Source organism: Zootoca vivipara, chromosome 9, assembly GCF_963506605.1.
Source record: "Zootoca vivipara chromosome 9, rZooViv1.1, whole genome shotgun sequence".
In the NCBI taxonomy this organism is placed as follows: domain Eukaryota; kingdom Metazoa; phylum Chordata; class Lepidosauria; order Squamata; family Lacertidae; genus Zootoca; species Zootoca vivipara.
Genome location: NC_083284.1, coordinates 61,780,304 through 61,807,083, shown reverse-complemented (window position 1 = coordinate 61,807,083; position 26,780 = coordinate 61,780,304). Strand labels below are relative to the sequence as shown.

At 42.4% G+C, this 26,780-nt stretch overlaps 1 protein-coding gene across 2 annotated transcripts in view; it reads left to right on the top strand.

Moving 5' to 3' along the window:
* The window catches only part of SGCB (sarcoglycan beta), a 28,212-nt gene extending 3,305 nt beyond the window's left edge, over positions 1-24,907 (top strand). The window contains exons 1-6 of one of the 2 annotated variants that reach the window (XM_035111942.2): positions 8,130-8,285; positions 10,661-10,870; positions 13,055-13,240; positions 13,564-13,755; positions 14,498-14,629; positions 17,288-24,907. In XM_035111942.2, the coding sequence (XP_034967833.2) occupies positions 8,247-8,285; positions 10,661-10,870; positions 13,055-13,240; positions 13,564-13,755; positions 14,498-14,629; positions 17,288-17,491 (963 nt within the window). In that variant the 5' untranslated portion in view covers positions 8,130-8,246 and the 3' untranslated portion in view covers positions 17,492-24,907. Of the gene's footprint in view, positions 1-8,129; positions 8,286-10,660; positions 10,871-13,054; positions 13,241-13,563; positions 13,756-14,497; positions 14,630-17,287 lie in introns of those variants that run through there. The other variant, XM_060278901.1, reaches the window with a different exon arrangement.
* Positions 24,908-26,780: the final 1,873 nt, after the last annotated feature.

Sequence of the window (26,780 nt, the reverse complement as noted above, 5' to 3'; positions counted from 1 at the left end):
ACTTGAAGTCGTTGGTGCCATTTGAGGTCGGGGCAGAGATTGTGACAATTTGATTGTTTCTGTCCACTTTCAACCATTTATCTGGCTAAATAAAAATAAAAATGCACCCCACCCCAAGTCTAAAGCTACTTCCAGTTTTTGGAAAAGAAACAAAACGGGAAACGAGTTGAGAAACAATAAGTAAGTCCTTCTGATCTCTCTTGACAGTTGCTTGAAGCCATCTAAACAAAGCACCGAGGGTATTAGAAATCCAGGTATAGTCCACCCCTCTGACATTACAACCCACCTCCCCCAGCCCGTTTCAAGGCAAAATCTGACCTGATGAGTTTGTGCAAAGCACAAAATCTCATCGCCCCCCATGCATCTTGTTTAACAGAATCTGTGGCTCAAAACCAACACTGCTGCAGAAGAGGAAGCGGGCACCATCAGAAATATTTCTGAAAGTAGTAATTCCTGCTTACATTATTATGCAACGGAGGTCGGGGGTGGGAGGGAGAAATGCTACGGCTTCATTCTTTTGAATGACTGGTTCCGGTCCTTTTCCCCCCTAAAAGAATGTTTAGGGGTACAGTGGTACCTCTAGTTACAAACTTAATTTGCTCTGGAGGTCCATTCTTAACCTGAAACTGTTCTTAACTAGAGGCGTGCTTTCGCTAGTGGGGGCTTCTTGCTGCCACTGGCACATGATTTCTGTTCTCATCCTGGGGCGAAGGTAACTCTTCCAGGTTAGCGGAGTTTGTAACCTGAAGCATTTGTAACTCAAGGTACCACTGTACTCTCATTTTGACTCAAGAAAATCACCATTTTATAGTTCAAATCAGGAAAAATAAATACAGTAAATGGACAAAAGTACAAAGATTCACAAAATGTTTAGGTGTATGCATACCCCTGCATACCCTAAAAAAAAGCATTGGCTGGTTCCATCAGCGGAGCTTGACAGGGCGACTTTTCCGTGTCTTCTAGGGTTGCCATATTCCCAAAAGGGAAAATCCGGACAAAATTGTTATGCTTTTTTGGGGGGGGGTCTAAAAGTTGTTGAGCTTTTTTTTGAGGGAATAGCTCCCCCCAAAAAATCATTTTGGGACTTTTAAATAAAAATTTCACCCTCCTTGCCATATGTCCGAGGTTTTCCCAAATGTTTTGCTGATTCAGCAAAAATCCATCCGGACGCCCCTTTGCTGACTGACTGGGAGATCCAGATGTATGGCATGCAAGTTTGGCCATGCCTATGGGGTCTCAGACTCTCTGTCTACCCGCTTTGAACAGCAAGCTGCCTTTGAAAGTCCCCTAAATTTCAGGAGAACTTTGCCATGTGATCTGGTAAGGGAAGGAGGAAACAGGCTCAAAGCAGCCTTAGGAGGCAGCTCGTTCAGTTGCAGCCTTAATCTCCCCCCCACTCTGCTTGCTTTCCAGATCTGAAATTGTAAGAATATCATCATCATCAATAATGGTGTTGCAATTATTATTATTATTATTATTATTATTATTATTATTATTATTATGCTCTGCAGTTAGCTGTGCAGATTCCTTATGGAAATAGAGGAATAATAGAATTATAGAGTTGGAAAGAATCATAAGGATCATCTATTCCAACCCCCTGAAAAGCAGGAATCTTTTGCCCAACATGGGTCTCGAACTTACAACCCTGAGAATAAGAGTCTCATGCTCTGCTGAGAGAGCTATCCCAAGTGGCATAGGATTGTACTGTATGGTGCTTTGAAGCATTCAAGGACTTTCACATATATTGCTGTAGTAAACCCTAAAACAAATTTATGAGATTGTATTTACCTGGGAATAATCCACAGTGAATTTTTGAGTGAGCAGAGATTACATAAAATTGCTTTATCATTCGTATGAGCGCAGGGGCCTGTGTGCTATGCTCAAAATTTTTATAGTTTGCATAGACATATGCCTGGATAATTGTCATGGCTCTTTCCCCCCCCAAAAAAAGAATCCTGGGAACTGTAGTTTGTGAGAGCAGTTCAAGAGATCTTTAGACTCTTGTCCAGAGCTACAGCTCCTTGAGGAGAAGGCATAGCTGTTGAACCAGTTTAAGTCTGTAATGCAGATAAACCTCTGGTAGTTTGCAGATTACAACATTTCTCTCTGTGAAAGACGAGAAATCGGAGAATTAAGGTTTCAGCAAGGGCACATTTGTGCAACAATGAAGAGGTTTGAAGCAACCCTTGCCTTCCTCACTCTTTTCTATTTTTTGACTTGGAATAGCGCTGGAACACTAAGTCTGGCCCGTTCAGAGGGGGAAATGGGCATTTCTTGCTCCTCTGCGTTTGGCAGCTCCTCCTGAGTAATATCTTCCCTTAGGGAAGTGAAACTGAGACCGAGTATGATGGAAGCATTTGAGCAGGAAATTGTAGACTTAGATGGCAGCCCACGGGTCCTGGTTTGGGGAACACACATGGGATTCTGAGAAAGCGTTTGGGTGGAGTAGGAAGACGCTGCCACTAAAACATGAATCCAAGGCATAGAGGTCCTCCTAGGGGCAAAACGAGGCTTCATTTCACCCGGGTCAAAGACCCAGTTTGGCACACACATGCACAGGCTGGGAGCCTCAATGGAGCCCCTCTGCAGACTTCACCTGGGGCAAAAGAAACCCCAGCTAGCCCCACTCCTTAGCTACAGCTCTGAATCCTCCTGATTTTTACACTGGGGTTCTCCCAAGCTCCGACCACAGATCACATCTGACCTCACCTTAGCCATTTGTTCATTCAAATGCTATGAGGTATGGCTTGATATTGGCTGCAGGTCTTCTTCTTTGGCGATCCCTTGTAGCCAAGCAAGATTGTCTTCCACGAACATGGTCTTAACAGAGAGTCTGTAAGTGACTGTGGAGGCCAATTCTGGATCCACACGTTCTTCCACAGTGGGGACATAGGTTTCTGAGTGGGAATTGATTATGGTGAGGGTTTGCCAAGCATGCCTTCCTCTTAGCTTGTTTCTCCCTTTTGTCCTGAGTTCGAGTGTCTTCAAAGCCCATGACACCTTTGGTAAAGGCTGTTCTCCAATTGAAGTGTTTGCAGGACAGTGTTTCCCAGCTGTCGGTACTTATGCTACATTTTTTTAGATTTGCCTTGAGAGAGCCTTTAAACCTCTTTTGTTGACCACCAGCATTATGATTTACATTTTTAAGTTCGAAATAGAGTAGTAAAGTTGCTTTGAAAGACGTTAATCAGACATCTGAACCACATGACCAGTCCAAGATTCCCAAGCCCTCTGCTGTTGCTTTTCTAAACATCACCCTGTTTGGATGAGACAGGGCACAGGCCTTACCCTTGGGGCAAGCACAACTCTCTGTGGCTTCCCTATAAGGAGATGGGCATTTCCTAGATAAATCAATTTTTTCTGTGTATCACCAAAGGCCTTTACAATGGACGACAGGGAATAAAAGGAGACTTTCACCCAAAATCCTAACCTGCAGCAGTTTGCAACATAAAAAGAAATGCACGACATTAAGGCTTAAGATCGGAGTGGAATCACATAGTTGGAACGGCGCTTCTGGGCTGCCAGCACATATGCATTGCTGTCATTTCATGCCCTGGTTTGGCTGCTCACAACAGCCCAGTTGCTCGCACAGAAGATAAAGGGGGGGGGGAGATAAAAGAGAGGGGGTTGCTCAGCCACCTCATATTTACAGGTAAAGCAGCCTCGCCTTGAAAACGGTAAGAATGTGACTGTCCTCAAAGTTTTAATACAATCTTTGGCATCATTTTCTACCCCACCCATATGAAACTGTAACCTCTAGGTACAGTTAGAGGGCATGTCTCCGTAATCATGTCAGCTCCAGGTGAGCAGTTTAGAAATGTCAGATAAACCGGTTCTTATATTAGGCGGAGCTATTCAAGAGTACTTTGGTAACACCAATAACAAGCCTCTAATTATGATGTTGTTCTAATATGATGCAATAAAACAAAAACATTACAAGACCTATAAAACTTGCCCTATTATTCTCCTTGCGAGCTGCAAATCGTAAAAGTAAGAAGCTGTAAGGAAACAGGCTTCTTTAGCCTCAGCTTGGCAGCTAGAGCATCTTTTTTCTGTGCAGAAGGTCTCAGGTTCAACATGCAGCATCTCCAGGCAGGCTGGAAGAGAACCTGGTCTGAAACAGCTGCTGCCAGTCAGTGCAGACAGCACTGAGCTGAAATCCAGCATCACCTGAGCTCTGCAATTGCAGTTTTCTTCCAATTGAAGCACAGAGTGTTTGAGGAGAGGGACATTCGCAGGGAAACCAAAATGCTTTTTCACAAAGCTATTCCAACTACCAACCTTACTGTACGCTTGTGAAACATGGACCACTTATAAACACCATCTCCAACTCCTCGAAAGATTCCATCAACACTGTCTCTGAAAAACTTTATACATCACTTGGGAAGACACTTGGTGAACTAATGCCAGTGTACTGGAAGGAGCAAATATCACCAGTGTCGAAACAATAATTCTTCAACATCAAATTTATTGGACTGGTCATGCTGTTCAGACACCTGATGATCATCTTCCAAAGCAACTACAACTCTATTCCCAACTTAAGAATGGTAAGCATAATGCTGGTGATCAACGAAAGAGGTTTAAAGACTCTCTCAAGGCAAATAAAAAAAAAAGGTAGTATAAACACAACAACTGGGAAACACCGGCCTGCGAGTGCTCCAATTGGAGAACAGCCTTTACCAAAGGTGTCATGGGCTTTGAAGAAACTCGAACTCAGGACAAAAGGGAGAAACAAGCTAAGAGGAAGGCATGTTTGGCAAACCCTCACCGGGATCAACTCCCGTCTGGAAACCTATGTCCCCACTGTGGAAGAACGTGTGGATCCAGAATTGGCCTCCACAGTCACTTACAGACTCTCTGTTAAGACCATGTTCGTGGAATGTGTGGATCCAGAATTGGCCTCCACATTCACTTATGGACTCACTTTTAAAACCATGCTTATGGAAGACAATCTTATTTGGCTATGTGTGATCGCCAAAGAAGAAGTTGGACAATGGCCCAACTTAGTAGAAGGCAGGTTCTTCTGTTGCTGTCTTAACATTCTAAACATGATACCAATTTTGATTTACATCCAAGGATCCGCTGAGCCAGCAACTTGCCTTTACCTGTCATTAAATAAGGAGAGATTAACAGAGGAAGGACCCTCCCGATTTTTCAGGGACAGTCCCGGATTTACAGAAGCTGTTCCCATTTCCGATTTGATCCAAGAATTTCCTGATTACCCTTTAGTTTAGGATGTCTCTCTTTTCATCAGAGAACTGCTGGAGGGTATGGAGTTGCCCGACCCTTGTACCACCTGAAGGCAGCCCTATGTAGGGAAGTTTTAAAATGTTTTATTTCATTTTTATATGTGTTGGAAGCTTCCCAGAGTGGCTGGGGCAACCCAATCAGATGGGTGGCTTATAAATATTATTATTATTATTACAGTGATATCTTGGTTTTTGAACGTCTCTGTTGATGAACACTTCGGTTTTCAAACGTTGTAAACCCAGAAGTAAATGTTTTGGTTTTTGAACATGCCTCAGAAGTCGAACACACCACACAGCTTCCGCAAGATCCTGAGGCCTAGCTGTCGGCTGTTGAGCTTTTGGTTTTTGAATGTTTCAGAACATGAACGGTCTTCCGGAATGGATTATGTTCGAAAACCGAGGTACCACTGTATTTTTATTGATTGGAGCACCCCTTTTTTCATTGGAGAAATATTGGAGGGTATGCATAAACTGGAGGACTGTCATGTCCCCAGCCCTATGCTCAATAAGCATCTATTCTGCACATCTTTGAAGTCTTTGTGCACAGTAAATACGCCAAGTGCCCTACAGTAAGAGCTGTTTGACAGCGGAATTTGCTGCCAAGGAGTGTAGTGGAGTCTCCTTCTTTGGAGGTGTTTAAGCAGAGGCTTGACAGCCATCTGTCAGGAATGCTTTGATGGTGTTTCCTGCTTGGCAGGGGGTTGGACTGGATGGCCCTTGTGGTCTCTTCCAACTCTATGATTCTATTATTCTAATTGGCACATTTTTTTTTCAAACGTTAGGAGATGCATTGATACAAATCCCTACCTTGTATTAGTGCGCCACATTTAGACTGTGAGCAACGGTTGCTGCTATTTGACGATGCAACCACCAACATCAATTTCCTACTAGGGAGTACCACCAGCTAGGCCCTAGCGAAACCATAAATACCACTTCTGGCTTTTGCTCGGAGGCAGAATAGGCATTTGCCATGCAGGGTCCCCTTTTTTTCACCACTCGTTTAGGCCAAGAAGGCCTACAGTCAGACTTTCCAGTTAAGGTATCTTGGCAGCGGGCCACAAGGAGCTCTGATCTCTCAGCTGCACCAATTTGTCAGTCCTGTAGGCTGGAAAAACGTGCCTTTTAAACTGGAATTCCAGGAAGAGCCACAAGGCGGAGAGAACCTCGATCCGTATGCGGTGGTCATGTAAATAAGAGTACTGGGAAATGTTCCACACAGAATTTAAAAGATTCTAAAACTCATGTTCAAAATAACCCTTTAAAAAACCAGAAGCATTTATTTTGGGAATTATACCTAATCTACCTGTAGAAACTTTTATTTATGCATGCTACTATAGCAGCAAGAATGCTACTCGCCCCAAAATGAAAAGCAGCAGAAGTATCAGCAAAGGAAGAATGGACACAAAAACTTATGGAAGTTTGATTCTCTGAGGAACATGGCCTGATCCAAACAGAAAAAGTATGGTTCCAATAAGCTCCCTGCCAGCTATGTTTCCTGATATGACCCAACGAAGGGAGAACGGCATGATCTAAATTGTCCTTCATTACAAAGTTCCTCCCCCCCAAAAATCCCCACTGAATAGCTTCCCTAAAAGTCAACATTTCACAAAGAGCCATTGTCAAAGGTACAGAAAGGGAGAGATTGACAATGTTTTTTCATGCCAGTGTTGCATATGTCTGGACGAGAACCAAATTGACTGGCTAGGAAGCTAAAAAATGATTTCAAGGACACTGTATATAATACAACCTTCTTCGACTGAAGCCATTAGTCATGTCCATTGCCTCTGCTCTTTCTACCATGCACAAATGCAAATGTATACCTTTGTTGCTGTTCTGGGGCAAGAACTGCTTCATTTTCTTGAGTGCTGTTTGCCGATCTACAATTCCCAGCATCCCTGACCATTGGGGATGATGGGAGTCAGAGTCCAAGAGTAGCCTCTGGCTGGCCATAGGTTCCCATTCCCGGTTAAGAGAAAAAAAGGCGTTTTCTTTAATCTTCTTTAAAGAAGATTGGGAAACCTTTATTGAATATATGGGAAATAACTGTGTGCAGCTGAAAACGCTGGCAACATACGGTATGGTGCTGCAATCGGATGACGAAGTTTTTTGGCAAAACCGAGACTCTGCGGGTTAGGGCGCCAAGGGCTAATATTGTGGGGCGACATGAAATGTAGAGTTTAAACTGCTAAACCATCCAGGGGCCCTTATCCCAGTGTTTAGCGCCGCTTTTGAGTTAATTGGACAATCTTGACGTTGCAGGGAGCCCTTTCTGGGTGTTTGGCGCTGTTTTAAACTGAATCGGATGAAGTCAGATTTTTGGTGAAATTCTGACCCCCGGTGGTTACAGCGCCGAGGGCTCATTTTCTGGGGTGCTGAGTGAGAAAGGTAGTGTTTCCCCCGCCAAAAGTTGTAGGGAGACTTTTCTGGGTGTTTTGCACCGTTTTGGAGTGAATTGGACGACATCGGATTATTGGCGAAATCCTGACTACGGGGGTTTAGGGCGCTGAGGGCTCATTTTCTGGGGTGCTGAGAAACGTAGTGTTTTCACCGGCAAACGTTGCAGAGAGTCTTTTCTGGGTGTAAATAATAAAATTATCCTTCTGGAATTGGACGTCTCTATTTTCATGGGAGAAATGATGGGCGTTATCCGACCCCCGAGCCCTCCGAAGGCAATCTTGCATAGCGGTTATTTTTTTAAAAAAAGTTTAATGTTTTATGATGTTTTTATATGTGTGAGGGGCCGTCCTGAGTGGCTGAGGCAACCCCATAAGATGTGTGGGGTATGAATAGGGAAAATATCCTTATGGAGTGGGACGTGCCTCTTTTCCTCAGAGAAATGTCGGAGGCTCTGCCTTTCTCCTGCCCTCCCTCGGCCGCCTCGTCCCTTTTAAGGAGCGGGCATGGCGGGTGCGGCTCCCGCGCCCCTTTCCTCCTCCGCGAGAGGCGCCCCGCCAAGCCTCGCTCTCCCTTTCGCGGAAGGAACGAGAAGAGCCCAAGATGGCGGTCGCCTCAGCTGCAGCGATCACCTCGGAGCAGGTCAGTCCTCGGCGCCGTTGCCTGGCGCCGGCGGCGGCTTCGGGCGGGAAAAGGAGGAAAACACGCGCGCTCGTTCGTTTTACTGTCCGCAAATATCAACGGAGCGGGGAAGAAGGTGGCAGTGCCAGGCGCCGAATCGGCCTCTTCGCTTCAGTACGCGTCGCGGAATTCGCCTTCGGAAGATGAGCGTCCTCCCGGGTTAATTTTTTTTCGGAAGCCGGGCCAATGAAACCAGCGACGGGGGTTAAACCGTGTATTTTAAAAGCTCCGAAATTATCGGAGCATTTGCTAACCGAGATATCCTGATGGTTTCTTTACTTTTTGAAATATGGCAACCCGAACGCGGCGCCCGGGCTTCTGCCGCAGCCGAGGAGCCTCAGGGAAGCGGCGGAGTCGGGCGCGCCAACCTACGCAGCCCCTCCTTCCCTTTCCCCCTCGGGACATTCGTTGCTCATTATTATTTTACTATTTTTATTATTAGTGTTTCGTCGCTCATCATTCGTGGCATTTGTCGCCTGCACACGTATTATGCCTGCCTTTCGCCCGGCTTTCTGAAATTAGAACCAGCCCCCTAGTGCGCGTGAGGCGACTCGTGAGGCCCGTTTGACAGACTTGGGAGGGCGGCGGCTGCTTCCCAAGTCAACGGGCGCCGTAGCAAAAATAGCCGCCTGAGGGCGGAGAAAGAGATCGGGAGCGGCCTGCGCCTGCGCGCAGAGGATCCAACTCTCGCTTCACCCTCGAGCAAACGCGGAGGAGGCTTGAGGGCGGGGCGACCAATGGCGTGCCAAAAAGCCATTGGACTACACCTCCCATCTGCCCCAGCCTTCACGGCCGGGATTATGGGAGTTGTAGTCCAATAACGTCTAGAGAGGGCCACGAGTTCCTCAGCTTTGGAAGACTAGAAGGGTGGGCAACGCATATATAGGGATTTAAGGGAGATTTCCGGGGAATACGATCAGAGAATTTCAAAGTGGAATACTGTATATAAATTCAATAGATAATAAAATAATAATCTTCAATGAAAGCGTTTTGATGGCACAGAGCCAAGTACGGTAAAGCGCACAACTTTTTGCTTTAAAGACTTTGCTCTCTGGTCCAGGAGCAATTTGGTGTTGTGCAAATCTTGCTTGTGCTTTTAGTACCGGTATGTGTCTCCTCTCCCTCTCCCTGCCAAAAAAAAGAAGGTTGGGGGGGAGTGCTCCGTCAGATGACCTTTTTATAGAGCACAAAGCTTGCATGGTATCAGCTCTTTATTGATCATTTATCCTGATTTTTTCACAGGGAGGTTTTTTGCCTTCCAATCAATCAATCAAATTGTTATCACATTTTTAGTGCATCACTTTCCTAACTGCAAAAGGGCCATTTTTAAAAGAAAATGGATTTGTTGCAACATAGCCCTTTGGTCCACTTTTATTTCAGAAACCTACATTTCTGGTGTGTGACTGAATCTCTCTGGCAAGATAGTGACCGCCTGGAGGCTCCTGGCACCATACAATTGGGCTCTCAGCATCTTCCAGTTCTCAGCTACTGTCTCAAACTCCCTCTTACTCTTGCTTGAATGTTTGGAACTGAATTGACGTTAAGTACCCAGGTGGCGTTGTGGTTAAACCACTAAGCCTAGGGCTTGCTGATCAGAAGGTCGGCGGTTCAAATCCCTGTGACGGGGTGAGCTCCCGTTGCTTGGTCCCAGCTCCTGCCAACCTAGCAGTTCGAAAGCACGTCAAAATGCAAGTAGATAAATAGGAACCGCTACAGCGGGAAGGTAAACGGCGTTTCCATGTGCTGCTCTGGTTTGCCAGAAGTGGCTTTGTCATGCTGGCCACATGACCTGGAAGCTATACGCCGGCTCCCTCGGCCAATAATGCGAGATGAGCGCGCAACCCCAGAGTTGGTCACGACTGGACCTAATGGTCAGGGGTCCCTTTACCTTACACAGTGGATGTTCTAAGTAGCTAGGAGTTATGCTTAGCTGTTTATCTAGTCATTTTATATGAACAACCTGGCTATATTACAGAGAAATTACTGGGTGAAGAGCCCTGCTTCCTACACTGCATATACAGGTACATGCAACAAAACAAGTGTAGTCATATTTCCCCCCCCCCAAATAGGAGTAGCATCCAACATAGGAACGTCACTACTGTATAGCTGAAGCAGTCCTCTGCTGCAGCTAAATGTAACTGCTTTTGCAACAAATTCAAACATGATACTGTATAGCTACATTCTCATGACTTTGCAAATAATATTTTCTTTACAAGTTGGGCTCTTTTAAACAGTTCCTACTGGGACAATCCAATTGTTGCGGAAATGAAAATTCATATAATTTTGTTATGAATAGGATATATTGTTTGGGGAACTTATTTTTAAATTATTTTTAGCAAAGTTCTAATGGTCCTGTGAAGATATCGATGCGTGTGAAAGCCGTGGAGCGGAGGAATATTAACAAAGAACACAACAGTAACTTCAAGGCTGGATATATTCCAATTGATGAAGATCGTCTGCATAAAACTGGCTTGCGAGGCAGGAAAGGCAACTTGGCCATTTGTGTGATAGTCCTCCTATTTATTTTGGCTGTCATCAATTTGATTGTAAGTAGAAAAAGGTAATCAAAATATTGTGGTCATGCTTATATTGTTAGTGACTAGACCAACATTTGAATATATTTGCAGAAGTGGAACTCCATTGACTTAAGTAGGGGCTAACCAACTAGATGCAAGGAACCAAAGCTGTTATTTGATGCTTCTATTTATCTTTGGCATGGCTTGGTTACTGAATTTGAGAGCAAGCAAACTAGCAGGTCACTGTGATTGTTTGGATGGACAGCTTACATCCAGCTGCAGGTTAAGAAGAGGCTACAGATGTGGTTGGCCCAGGAAGAGTGAAGTGTATGGGGTGGGGTGTGGGTTCAAGAGACCTGGAAAGGAAGAAGATAAAGGAGCCCCAAGTTCTGAAAGAGAAATCATGTGATGATGGAATGCTGCTGATTTGACATTAGTATGGCATGTATACATGTCAGTTTACTTGCCACTTAACTGTTAAATCTGTATATATGCAAGCTTTTTAATGTATCACTAAAGGCATAATCACTAATGCTCCCTCATCTGGAAGGAATCTAACTGTGATACCTTCAAAACTTGCTACGACTAAGGGAAACGGGAGCACAAAACTTGTACACGTATTTGGTTTTTGGTGCATACATGGTTAATTATGTCTCAACAGAATTCTAAAGGTGTATTTCCCCCCTCCTTTTTAGTGCCAAGCCAGCTCCAAATATTGTTGCTTTTCAGTGAAATTTATCTTCATTACCTATATGCAGGGTTTCTAACCAAACTTGGAACTGTACATGGAGATTATAAACATTGGGTGCCATTTATGCCTATTAAAACCAAGAGGACGGATGGCAACATGGTAATGTGTATCTGTTTGGACCCAGCTGTCCATAGTATGCTTGAAAAAAGGGATTCCTAAAAATAAATACATGGAACGGTCTTAGTCAATTAGGTCAAAGGAATGCTCCACAACTGGTAATAAATTCTATTTTGCTTCTTAGTAAACATTCTGTATTGCAGTCTAAGCTGTACTGTGAATTCAAGATAAAAATGTACCTATCCACTCCACATACATCGAAGAATTTTCTTAGGATCTGTAGAGATTAACCAGTTTTCTGCTTTTCATCCTTTCAATGGATTGCTAATTATTCAGTGTCAGACTAAGAGTTATCAATCCATTTTTATTGTATATAGCCAAAGGCCTTTACAATGGACACAGAATAAAAGGAAACTTTCATCTAAAATCATACATGTAAAAAGAAATTTACAACATTCAGACTTAAGATTGGAGTGCATTCACATAGCTGAAACAGAGCTTCTTGGCTGCCAGGACAAAATTGGCTACCTGGCATGTAATATACAGTATAGGTGTTTATCTGCTAGGAATTCAACTGTCACTTCCTGTGCGGATCAACCTGGAAGCCAGTTAAGAATTGGCGATATAAATTTTCCTCTGGGCATTGTATACAGGGGGCAAATTAGCAGATAGCATGTGACATCCTCTGCCTAATTGCATCCATGTATACATTTGTGATCCGTATGGGACATTCCCCAATATATCCACTCTAAATATGCTGAGGACATCTGTTGGAATCTTAATTTACAAAGGCCCTGCGTAGTTGTGGGAAGGCCAGAGTCTCAAGGTAACTGGGCTTGAATGATTGGGCAGCAGTGATGGATGCTCTTTCTAGGTTGGCATCCTGTCAAAAATCCAATTTCTAAGGTCATGTGGGCTAAGAGTTAACACTGAGCTGCTCTTTTTTCCCTATGCAACTAAAGAGGTACAAGTATATTTTTAAATATAAATTATTTACAGCCAGATCATATATACTTGTAAAGAGCACTGAGTTCAATTAGGATTGGTGCCTTAATTTTGCTTGCCGAATTTCCTTTCACACACATGCATGAAGATGCCCTCCTTTTAAGTTAGAACTATGCAGTTTGTGAGCCACCAAACTGAACACAATCTACCAGTTAAATATTGTGGCCTGCCAGGAATCTGACAACCAGAATTTTGCTCTATTTTCAGTCCCAGGCAAACCAGAGATTGATTGAGCATCTAGTGGGTTGTCATACATGACTGGTGGGCTGTTTTCAACTTTGTGAAAGTTTTGTGGGCCTGTTTTCAAGTAACATGTTCTTCTCAAAGGTATCTGATCCAAGCACTGGCATGACAATTTCAGAATTTATTTACATTTAAAATAATTAAATTTACTCTTTTAGATCACGCTTATCATCTGGACTGTAATTCGCATTGGACCCAGTGGCTGTGACAGCATGGAATTTCATGATAGTGGCTTATTGCGATTTAAACAAGACTCTGACATGGGAATTATACATCCATTGTATAAGAGCACAGTCGGAGGTCGACGTAATGAGGATTTGGTGATTGTTGGAGAGAACCAGCCAGTAAGTATCTCTTTTATTGTGTACTGTGTTCAACATCTGAGCTTCTACTTCGGATATCCTTCTCCGATGAAGGTAATTTGATTTTGTGTTGCTGGCTGCTGTTGCTTTCTCCGTTGCGGTGGTATTTTTTTGTATTGCTGATCCTGTAAATTGTTGCTTTGTTTTTATTTGTTGCAAGCTACTTGTTCATTGATTAAAAAAAGAAGATATTTATAGTCTTAAAGTTGTTTGTTGACAGGAAGCCATAGTGCTACCAAGCACTGTAAAAGTAGCAGATTGCCTTTGTTACATTTAACACAACATATCTCATTTGTTTCCCACAGATTGTGTTTCAGCAAGGGGAAACAAAACTTAGTGTTGCAAAGAATGGAACCTCAATTACAAGTGATATTGGTATGGAATTTGTTGACCCACGGACTCAGAATACTTTGTTTAGCACTGACTATAATACTCATGAGTTTCATTTGCCAACTGGAGTAAAAATTTTGAATGTTCAAAAAGCATCTACGGAGAGGGTATGATCTCTGTTTACTTTTCTCTGCAAGTTACATGATGCATGCTGTAATCTTAAACTCCAACCTTTATTTGCATTATAGCTAACATTCCATATAAAAAGATGAAGCATATGACTAAGTTATTTATTTAAAGCATTTAGAAATGGCCTGTGTTGGTACATTTTCAGTAGAGACTATAGAAGCCTAAGGTCTACTAGTGTGTTATAAACCAGAGATAGGGAACTGGTTCTGGTCAGTGGCCTGATTCAGTAGTGACCAACCCTCTATCGCCACTTTGAAAAGTGGGTGGGGCCGCCCATCCATCAATCACTTGCTGTCATATGATGTCAGGTCATTGAAAATTCAGTATTCTTCCTTTGCAACAACAGCTTAAAAGTCCAGTGTGTGTGTGTGGCTTTGAGAGGGAAAGTACATCCGTGCTTTGCCCCCAACCACTCCTCACACCCTGAGGGAACACAGTCCTCAGAGAAGTGGTGGTAAGAAGATCCCCTACCTCTGCGATATATATAACTGCTGTCTAAATGAGGCCACAAACACAGATTGCAGTTAACTGTTATCAGTCAATAACATTGATATGCAGTCAGTCTATGCAGAATCGCAGCCTCCGTCCAACAGAAATGTTTTAATGGTTGAGCGGCGGTGTTTAAAAAGCAAGGCCAATTTTGTAGGAAGGAGTTTTTGTGTATAAAACAAAACTATTTTTTAGAAAATGCTTTGCACAGCTATTATCTTTTTTTCTCAGATTACCAGCAATGCTACCAGTGATCTGAATATAAAGGTTGATGGACGTGCCATTGTCCGTGGAAATGAAGGTGTTTTTATCATGGGCAAAACCATCGAGTTCCATATGGGGGGCAATATGGAACTGAAAGCAGTGAGTAATTCCAGGATATTCAGTTTGTATAAATGGATTCAGTGAGCTATATATAATGCTGCAACCAAGTTAAAGAAATCAGATTTGATTTGGTTCATCTACTCATCTATAGATGTAAAATGGCATATTTTTTAAAAGCCTTATAAAATTATAGCTTACTGTTATGTGTCTCAAATTTGACCTATAGGTATATATACACCTTCCAGGTCAAAACACATAACTGCTTTGTCAGCCTAATATAGTTATTTCTGGCAAGTTAAATATGACTTAGATACAGCTATATGCACATACTCCATACCTATGTTTTAAAACAAAAACTTGTATTGGAATATTCCTATTCCAAAACTAAAACAAAACAGCTCTTTCTGTTTCTTTTAGACATATTTGCCTGGAAAGAAAAAAGGAGGAAAATGTGTTGTTTTTTAGGCTAACATTTTGTTCCCGGCCGCGGAACAAAATTTAATTTACACATATGAGAAACCTCATAAAACAGTTTCTCTAGGTGTTATACAGAAAAGCAAATGCATAACAACAAACAACGCTACAATAATTACAACTCCCTTCCTTCTCATAAAGGACCTTGTTTGACCAAAACAAGTTACGCAGAGTTGCCTGTTGCCAACTTAATTACTTCCCTCTTGCTAAGATACCGAGGAGACGGTGCATGGCAAGCTCAACCTTACATGGCTCTTCAAAGCCACCCCCAGTCCTCTTGTCTTCTCCACCAAGCAGATATTGCAGCAACCACCATTCAAGGAAGTGCGGACCTCTTTTAAAGAGAAGAAATGTTCTGTCTCATATCTGGCAACAGCAGCATAGAGAAAGAGCCTAGTAAAGAGAGAGGCAGGTGCACAGCATCAAAAGAGAGGTTGGTTGGGTGCGGAAACCTGATGAATAAGGACCGTAAGTTAGGTAAAGGAACAAAAATTTAAAGGATTCATTGGATTGGTTATAGTTGCAGCTCTAGTTATTGAAAATATGTCTATCCCACCTGTCCAACATTACAGGTGACTTAGAATGAAGATTAAATTATTTTTTAAAAAACTGACAAAATGAAAATAAAATACTGCAACAGCAACAAATCCTTATTAAAACTCAGTGGCCCAAAGGCCTTTGGAACAGGCACTGAAAGGCTAAAAGATAACAACTCTGAATATCATCCAAGACTTCATTCCAGAGCCTTGGGGAAAATACAGTAAAGGTCCATGTTCCTTGCCACACCGAGTATAAATTTAGCCAGAGTATTCAAAGTGCAACACTGTCATATATTTGTGCAGTAGGCGAGTTTACTTTTGGCTTTCTCTCTCTGAGATCCCAGCCACAGAGAATTTAAGTTTAGGCACACAGCTTTCCACAGCAAGAATCGAGGCTGCTGCAGCAGCTGTACTCTCCGGTACGGGAGCACAGTGCAAATAACGGAGAGTGAAGGGTATGTGTACCAGTATAACTATCCAATATTCTAGTTGTCCTAAAGAATCTAGAACTCTCCCACGAGGACAAGGCTGCAGCAATGGGTTTATTAAAGACAGACCAATGGGGAAGAAATGAATGCTATAGCAGTTGAGTATAGATCAAAGGCCAATCATTCAAAACTGCTGCAATGGAGCATTAGCCTTGACAGGGGATGGATAACTCAGGCTTGTTCTAGTCCTTGCCACCTTTCACATAATAAATCATATCATCCTATTCCACATTAATCTGTTGTTGTTTAGTCGTTTAGTCGTGTCCAACTCTTCATGACCCCATCATAGCACGCCAGGCACTCCTGCCTTCCACTGCCTCCCGCAGTTTGGTCAGACTCATGTTGGTAGCTTCGACTTGTGTTGGAAGTTCATGTTCATGTTGAAACATTAATCTATTTTTTGAAATTCACATGAGAATTCATATTTAAATATGTATTTTCTCTCAAAATATGCAGTTAATGCACTTGCTGCTTTTTTTAACCGAAAACTATACTGGAACAATAAGAAGAGGTGAGGGCTGGTGGATAACTTAAGTTTTGTGATGCGCATTAAGCCAGAAGATGCAATGATCCAGTGTTCGAAACTCCCATTGTTCTAGGCGGCCTGGTTGCAGCCTAAGATTTCAGATTAAAACTGCAGAGTGGAAGGAAAGGACCTTTTTCTGCCTCCCCACTTCCAGCTACTCTCTGAAGACTGGAGAAGAGACCCTCTTAAGAATACTATGGGGGTGGGCAGGGGAAGGACTGGACTATGCGAAAAATGAACATATTTTAACTGCAGTTCGTTCATTTTCAGCTTGTATTCGTTATAAAAAAACTGCCTAGACATTCCATTGTTGCGCCCATAACCTAGGCTTAAGGTGCCATTTAGCCCCTAGCTTTCATATCTCAGTTTCTAACACAGCAAAGATCTCTTAGCTATCTTACAGCTGAATGGTAGAGCCTGTGCTTTTCACGCAAAAGGGTCCTTGGTTTAATCCCTGGCATCTCCAATTAATGAATAGCAGGACAAGGAATGTCATTTGTCAGAGACGAGGGCCACTGCCTGTCAAGAGTAGACCACATTAAGCTGAGTGGTCATACTCTGAACAATGAAGCTTCTTATAGTCAATTTCTCTAACATTAAAGTATTAAAGTAGATGCGTTTATTCAATTGGAAATACTGTTGCTAACTTCTGCAAATGTTTCTTTGATAGGATAAGAGCATTGTTCTAAATGGAAGCGTGATGGTCAACACAGCTCGACTGCCGAGTCCTTCTCATGGGGAGAAATTAAACAATGGCGACTGGGAACGCTACAAACTTTGCATGTGCTCTGACGGGACTCTATTCCGCATTCCAGTTAAGAGCCGCAACATGGGTTGCCAAACCTCAGTTAATCCCTGCGGTAATACATATTAAAAGCAAAACAGGGCACTATCAAACGAGGAGTTTAAGTTTAAAACAGTTGCATGCATTTTTTGTTTTGTTTTGTTTTTTTACCACGCTTGTAAAAGAACTACATGAAGCACTTTTTAAAATCCAGGACACTACATTGAACAGATTCTTTTAAACATGAGTCATATCATCAGACCATTTGTGCTACATATTACTGTATTTTAGTAAGGTACTTAAGTACATTCATCACTCCAAAAGTACTTTAGGATATAGCTGAATCAAAGTCACTGAAATCTTTGCGAAAGGCCGAATGGCGCATGGTGCCATCTCTGGCTTATCTCACCTTTGCAAGCGTACTTTCTGCAACTGGTCTGTGAGAACCTTCGGATGTGCACAGATCAGTGTATATGCATGTGAGAATAGGGTGACCTCAACCACTACCGGCATGTGGGCTTCTGAAAAGTGGCTGGGTGGTGAGCATGGCTGTGGGCCAAAAATGGCTAGCCATGCCTTGGCTAAAGGTTGTGTTGCCTACATGGCAGTCTTCATTCATGTGCCCCCTAGCGGGGCATGATCTACTCACATACCCCACCCTCTGATTTCATATATGCCTCAACAGAATATGCTGAGCAGTATTTGTGGGGGGAAACGCGTCTGAACTCTGGTGCTTTGAATCTTTTAGGATTATGCAGAGACTCTTCACCAACAGCACAGGTTTCCATATAAATAGATTGGCATTTCATCTGGGCAAATATCACAAACGAGATTAGTTTTTAAAAAGTCTTTAGGTGCTTCAGGGCGCTGAGTACATTCTGTTTGATCTCCCTTTTTAGTCCCTCCTGTGAGTTGTCTCTGTGCAAAATATAAGAAAGGAGAGGCTCTACAGGAACAAAATTCAGGAACAGTTATGAAATATTTTGAAGTACAGGGCGCCATCAATGTATTGGCTTCCCTTTGCTGTCTTCATAGGTTCTGCATTTTATTTGAATATTATAAATTATTTTTAAAGCCTGCTTTTAGCAATAGTAACAAACAGCTTATTTTCCCACAGAGAAAAATAACATTCTTGAGATAAATAATTTTAGTTCAAACTGCTTTTTAAATGAGAAAAAAATTGGAAGGCAGTTCAGAGAATAATTGGGAGATATTTTTTTTTAAAAAACCCTCATGTTGGCAGGGTATAAGTGCAAACCTGACTTGCACATGTTGTAGAGAAAGAAAATGGTGATACATTTATCTGCGTGAACAGCATTCAAAGTTGTACTGAGAGATATGATTGGGGCTATTCTATAACTACCCTCTGCAACTAATTGCAATGCAAATTTGTTATCCTGTGACCAATCACTTCATTGGTACGGGTTGGATATAGTTAAATGTCATTATGAAATGGAGTATTAAAACTACTAAACCAAAATTATGGCAGCTCCTGTTAACCCATTAGCTGCTTTGGCAGAAACAATTGTGTTTATATTAGTTACTTACCGTAGTGGCCAAATTCTCCCCACCCGACAGCAAAGTCCAGGTGGGGTTCTAAGCAAGGGAGTTCAATCTTCGTGTAGAAAAGAAGTGAAAACTACATAGTCACTGGGGTGGGGGATTTCTAAAAGCCCTTCCCCGTGAATTAAAAGCATCAAACCTCCCCCCCCCTTGAAGATCTCCTCCTAGTGGCCAAATTCTCCCCACCCAACAGCAAAATCCGGGTGGGGTTCTAAGCAAGGGAGTTCAGTCTTCGTGTAGAAAAGTGAAAACTACACAGCCACTGGGTGAGATTTCTAAAAGCCCTTCCCCGTGAATTAAAAGCATCAAACCTCCCCCCACCCAGAAGATCTCCTAGTGGCCAAATTCTCCCCACCCAACAGCAAAGTCCGGGTGGGGTTCTAAGCAAGGGAGTTCAGTCTTCGTGTAGAAAAGAAGTGAAAAGTACACAGCCACGAGGGGGGGGAGATTTCTAAAAGCCCTTCCCCATGAATTAAAAGCATCAACCCCCCCCCCCCAGATCTCCTCCTACCAGAGTTACTTTTGAACTTTAAATTATTACTTTTAATTCTTCTTTTAACATGCTATTTAAGTATTAGCCCTATACAGGGATAACAATACTGATTTACATTATCTCAGGACTTACAGCAGTGACATAAGGCACATGAAATGCTTTGAACACATGGCATGTGTTATATAAGTGGTAAATATTAGTACAGCTTCAGCCTCTTCATGCCCTGGAAGAATGGGGTTAAAAGCAAAAAGCCTCAGGCAGCTGAATGGTGCCTCAAAATTTGCAGGATAATTTGTACGCTAATCATATGCTAGAGCAGGGGTGTCAAACTCAAATTCATCAGGGGCCGCATCAGCAGTTTGGTCACCCTCAAAGGGCCGGTTGTATCTGTAGGACTATGTGTCCACTCTTTATTATCATAAATTATTGTCACTGCATTCAATTATTACTGTTTTATGTAATAATGTAAGTAATAACTAGCTCTGAAAGCTGAAACATAGTCAGAATAATGGCAAGTAGATATTCAAATGTACAATTATTGTACAATTTATTGAAAAATGATTTTTGGTAACTGCACTGGGTGGTGGAGGCTCGCTAGGGTTTCATGCAGGAGCTTTGCAGAGCTACTGGTACCTGGAGATGCTGGGGTCCTTCTGCATGCAGGACAGATGTTCTGCCAGTGAGCCACCACCCTTCACCAAAGGGACTGGCTGAGGTTGACTCACTGGAGCTGCTCTCCTGGTTCCAGGGTTTAAGGGCCAGAAGTATAAAGCAGCATCCTATGTTTCTGAGGAGAGGGAGAGGGAGGGGAGGGGAGGGGAGGAAGGAAAGAAGGAAGGAAGGAAGGAAGGAAGGAAGGAAGGAAGGAAGGAAGGAAGGAAGGAAAGAGGGAGTGGGAGTGGGAGTGAGAGAGGAAGGAAGGAAAGAGGGGAGAGAAAGAAGAGTAGGAAATAAGGAAGAGAATAAAGAAGGAAAGAAAAGAAAGAGGGAGAGAAGACGGAAAGGGAGAAAGATGGAAGGAAGTAGAGGGAAAGAAAGAATAAGAATGAGGGAGAGGAAGAAAGTTGGGAAGGACGGAAGGAAGAAAGGAAGTAAGAAAGAAAGAAAGAAAGAAAGAAAGAAAGAAAGAAAGAAAGAAAGAAAGAAAGAAAGAAAGAAAGAAAAGAGGGAGCAGGAGGGAAAGAAAAAGAAAGAGGGAGAGAGGACAGAGATAAAGAAGGAAGGAAGGAGAGGGAAAGAAAGAATAAGAACGAGAGAGAGGAAGAAAGAAAGGAAGGGAAGGGGGGGTCGCCGCCTTGATTCAGCGCCAGAAAAGAGCGCGAAGGGACCCAGGGGCAAAAAGCATTTCCCCGGCCCCAGCTGTTTGTCGGCGCTTTGTTGGCGCGGCGCTTCAGCAGCAAGGTCCCACTGCTGGGTCCCGCTGGCTGGGGCGCTCGGCGGGCCACATGACGAGGTCTGGCGGGCCGGATTTGGCCCCCGGGCCTTGTGTTTGACACCCGTGTGCTAGAGTTTTGTATTTTATCAGAGTTGAATGAGTCAAGCAACCAGGCAACTGTTCATTTTGATTCTGACTCATGGCTGTAGATAGCCTCCTAACAGCATTGTTTAGGCCACTTTCACTACAAAATAGCAGGAACCGTAACATGAAATGCAAAGGTTGGCAAAGGACTTTGTTAAATATTAACAAAAGCATAAATAGTATCAATAGATTAAAGTCAGTGAAGTATCTTCCTTTTAGTAGAAATTTAGGACTGACAATATTTGGAAGGCAACAGTATAAATCATCAGTTGTTCTGGCTTGAATCCAAGGAAGCCCATGCAAGCATCTTAAGTATTTTTGAACACACAGGGCCTTCGCTAATGTTTATTTCCCATGGCAGCCCTTCAGAGAGCATCAGGTGCTACTCTAGATGCTGACACAACTTTCAGCATCTGCCATTGGGAGATAAGGGTAGAGTGGAATGAAAGGTCCAACGTATATGTAAGAGACATTTTTTAAAATGCACTGCAGGAACAATGAAGAAAGCTCATTTATAACAGGCATTTGGCTCAGAGCATCCCTTCACAGATTACCAGTCTGCTTAAAACTGTTGATCCTATTGTTAAACCACTCAATCTGCAAGTGCTACAATGTGGCAAAACTAAATTTGGAGAGCAAGGTCCTAAAGGAAAACCCAAATACAGTGGTTCCTCAACTTACGAATTTAATCCGTTCCGAAGGCACCTTCGTAAGTAAAAAAATTCGTAAGTCGAAAAACGCCATTGGAAACGTGATTTCCCATAGGAATGCATTGAAAACGGAAAAATTCGTAAGTCAAAGCAACCCCATCTAAAAATTTGTAAGTCGAAAAATTCCTATCTAAAACCGCCACGGTTATTTTTTTGATGTCGAGACATTTGTAAGCGCGCGGCCGTAAGTCGAAAAATTCGGTTGTTGAGTCGTTCGTAAGTCAAGGTACCACTGTAGTAGCAATAAACTTTAAAAGGGTTTTTTATTGAACACTCCTAAACAATCTCTGTGAATGTATTTTTTCCACTGTGGTGCTGTTGCTATTTATTTGCACATTTTTTTTTACTAAAAGTTACTTTATACAAAATGAAAGTGTTATTGGTTTTTAACTTGCTGTGCTGCTTTCTGTGCGTGGCTGTTTTTTGTTTTGTTTTTTAGGACAGGACTTTTCTAATACTTTTATGCCTTTGATTCTGATGAGCTGTATACAAACTGTACCTCTGCACTGAGGAGCAGTTTGGACATCTAACAATTGCTGAGATGTTCTCCTGTACACCTTTGTAAACTTTATTTCAAAATAAAACTATATGGGATAGTCCATTTGAAATGGTTTCAAAAATCTAGCCTCATACATCTTAAATTGGGTAGTATAGCAGCTGTGTATAAGCCACACACACTTTGGATGGCCTTCGACAAGCCATTCTCTCATATCCTTCCCACCAACTATACAAAATAATAATAGTGGCCTAGTTCAGGGGTAGGCAACCTAAGGCCCGGGGGCTGGATGCGCCCTAATCACCTTCTGAATCCGGCCCACAGACTGTCCAGGAATCAGCGTTTTTACATGAGTAGAATGTGTCCTTTTATTTAAAATGCATCTCTGGGTTATTTGTGGGGCATAGGATTTCCCCCCAAAAAATATAATCCGGCCCACCACATGGTCTAAGGGATGGAGGACTGGCCCATGGCTGAAAAAGGTTGCTGACCCCTGGCCTATTTGATAGATTTTAAGGATTGCTGAATATTTGTGCAAAGGACTGCAAACATTACAGACCTGTGCAATTTGCGAGCTTACAAAAGTTGAAACATAGCCACATACTGTAATTTACTTAGATGATCAACTAATTTCCCCAAGGCAAAAACAGACAATAAGTTGTAGTGGGATTGTGGTCAGAGCTTTGCAAACCACAAGACTGGTTTGTTCTTATATGTTGTATAAATACTATATATTGTACACCTGTACAAAATTATACTATTTGCACATGCAGTCAAAAGTACGGATAGCCACAGAAATCAACTTCTGAAACAAAAAAACACAAATACTGTTTTATTTGTGGGATGTTGGTTTTACACAAAAAGTTGCAGAGTACCAAACTCAGGTTAGGTAGTATAACAGTACTTCAGTCAATTTGAGCCACAGGACTTTTAAATAAGCACACCTCAAGTTTGCAATATGGAAACAGCTAAGACATAAAAAGCTGTCAGTGTCATCAGGTAAACTACTGTTTCTGCCAAAACGGTGCTTCACAGAAAGAATTGTAACACCACCATTCCCCCCCCATTCCAGTCAGTGGACTCTATGCATTTACACAACTATATGAAATGACAAAGTCTAAGGCTTTCAAGGGGTATTAGCAGTTGTAATTAGCCCGGGCATAAAGCAGATCCTTACAGTTCAACTTCAGAGTATTTAAAAACTGTTTGATTCATGATTTTGGGAAGAGAAATCCTAATAAGTTAATGACATTCTAGTACCTCTAAAGGGGGACAGAGCAACCCTCCACCAATGCTCAGTAAGCAGAATGCAGATACTTACAGATGACATAATCTGTATATAGATAACTTTTAAAAGGTATAAATTAGTTATGCAACACAATGCATCTGCAAAGCCACTTCCGCGCCTGCGCCGGAGGTGGGGTTGTGGGCTGCCCGACTGAACCATCACGTAGGGGCTGCGAGCTCAGCCCCTATGTGATGGTAGGTTCCCGCCTGCGTCACCCCCGACCAGCCAATGAGGTCGGTCGGGGCGGGGCCTCATCTTTTAAAGGGCTCCGCAGGCGGGAAAAGCTCTCTCTTTCTTCCCCGTTCGCCGGAGCGAACTATTCACCCGCCCGCCCACCCCCTAAAAAGAGATAAGGGGACGCTGCTGTGGACGTCAGTTGGTCGCCCTGGTTGGCCAGGGGGCTGGGTAGGATTTTTCCCATACTGGGCTAGCCATGATGGGTTTTTCGCCTACCTCGTAGCATGTCGTCACAACTTAGGTTAGGCGGTTAGGCGTTGGAAATTTGCATAACAATTAGATGGAGGAGGGGCAGGTTACGTCATCAGCTGCCCAAATTTGGAGAAGTAATTCCGTTAAAGGATTCCGGGGGCGACGCTTGGTCCTGAGCCTGGAGTTGCCTGGGCCGTAAGGCACGCCCCTTCGGTGGCCACAGGAGGAGCTCTAGTAGATCTACGTCGCGGGGCTGCTTTCTGGTGGTTAACTTCTCACAGACTTCAACACACGGGTTGGAGTCGGATATAGTCCGTTAGGTTCCAACGCCTAAGCCAATTCCGCTCTACATGCATAATTAATAAAGTTGTGGCCTTAACCACCCAATTAATTAAATCTTAATCCCTGTGTCATGAGTCTTTATTCAGGGGAAGGAGGGCATATTGCCACACAAGGTCTACTTCAGAGACAGATGTGTATTAAAATTACATACACATCGTATGTTTTATGATGCATTTATACTACGGTATTGTAGATTCTAATAGGCAACACTTTCCCAGTTTTGTTTCCTTTAAGTTACAAAAGAAGAAATGGATTTGCACTACAGTAATCAAAATCACTTCAGATTACGGAGACCAAATTCCATATTCAATATTCAATCTATTTGGCAAAAAAGGAAAATTATACTGGTATGTGGTACAGGATCGCCCAAGAATTTTTTAAAATTCTTAAGTCAGTCATGTGTGCCAACAAATTACATCTTTGGTATTACATAAGGATCCTATCTGACAGCATCTGGAGTCCAATTTCACCTTGGACCAGTTTCCTACTCATGTATTAGCTTACATACTAGGTCTTTAAAAAAAAAACTTACATCAATCATTTTTATTTTACATCAGAATAATGCACATACAACATCTTGCCAGAATGATTTTTGTAGAAAAGGCAGGGACATTTTCTGCAGACAATTGAACAACCACTCTTTTTTAAAAAAGAAAAGAAAGAAAAGCATATCAAACATACTACTTAGGAATTTCAATGATTTAAGCTAATGAAAAATGAACAGCTTGTCTGAAAGCTGCTGTTTATTTGAAAAATGTTACACAAGCGACATGGAAAACTTTTAAGCTCCAACAGAGCTCACTTTTCTGTTGGAGAAAGAAGTCAATACTGTCACATGATAGAAAGTTGTGTGCCATTTAAAGCCAACCAAAACGCAGACATGAAAATCTGTTAAATGATTATGTCTGTACATTTAATCATAAATTGGGCTCATAGCTGTCAAGTTCTCCCTTTTTTTAAGGGAAATTCCCTCATGCTGAATAGGCTTCCTCACGAGAAAAGGGAAAACTTGACAGCTATGATTGGGCTATGAGCAATGGAACTTTCTTTCATTTTCCTCAAATTTGGTTACGTATATCAATAAGAAAGCTTTTGTTCTAAATTTATGTTTAGCTTCATTTAGGGCTACAGGTTAACCTGTGCCACTCCAGAAGTTGCTGAACTCCCATCAGCTCTAGCATTCAAAGCAAGCGATCAAGGGATGATGGCAGCTGCATTGCAGCAACATCTGGGAGGGCAAAAGGTTGACCAACCCTGTTTCAGAGCCTGCCTTTCGCTGCAAAATTCAAGGACCAGTTCTCACTTTTTCTTCTTGGGATATTTACAGCAGAGTATAAGATACAAAAGCAGCTTGTTGAACTGGGTCTGGCATATAAAATTATATGCACCCCTGCACATTGCAGGGCCTCCAAAGCAACATTACGTGAGACAGGAAGTGCTTGCAATGATAATGGGGGTGGAAAGAAGAGACTGCAGCCTAGTACTACTACACAGAGAGAAATGCTTTGCACATGCACCTTGAATCCTGGCTTGTGACTTGTAGCACAACTGATTGTTTGGAGGCAATAAATTTTAATCCACCCAAATGCCTGTACATGTTGCATCAGTAACTTCAGAATCCAGAACCCATCTATTCCCCTTTGCTGTTTCAACTGTAAAAGAAAGACAGATTTTACAGTGTGGTCTCCACAATTTGATGAGGTGCTTTTGTTTTGTACTCTAGTAGTCACATCCAAGCATAAAAATTTAAAGTGAGACTCTGTCCCAAAAGCCCGTTATCTGATACTTTTATGGACCTTATTTATAATACTTTTTATCTTTAAACTAGATTGCACAAATGGCTGGATCACGCACGGCATCTCAGCAAAATGGCTTGCAAGAAAGCCTGCATTCCCCCGCCCCTTCCTTTGAGAGCTTCACAAGCTTTTCTTTATGGCTACACCAACTGTAATACATGTACCAGATTTTTTAAAAGAAACAACATGATTAAATAAGCAACTTGACTACAGTACTGCACGTTGCCTTGTGGAAATATCACAACCTGTATCCATGTTTTATACAAGCAAGCAACCATAGAATCCATTACCTGTTTTGTATTTGTTTTCAATAGAACAAGTTAAACAAATGGGTAAGATTTTATTAACACGGTATTTTATTTATATCCATAATTTTGAGAATAGCTTTCAAACGTCTAAATTCTAATACAACCATCACAGCAGGGATACAGAGAGCTGTACACACTGAGACTTTTCAACCTCACTATTCTGGTGGTAGACCTCCTAACACCACCTGCCCTCCCAAAAGTTAAGGGTCACGGGGGGGGGGGGAATATGCAATGTTGTGATATCACTGGAAACAGATAAAATTAAGCATTCTCTTCAGTGCAGAATTATACTGGACTGGGATCTAAGGAGGCTGAATTCAGTGCAACACTGATTTACAAGTACCCAGTCCTAAAAGGTTGCTGCTTACCAATAATTTAAGCAATTTAATGATAAAATAAAGGAATTTGCATTGATTTTACATTTAGGCTGAACTC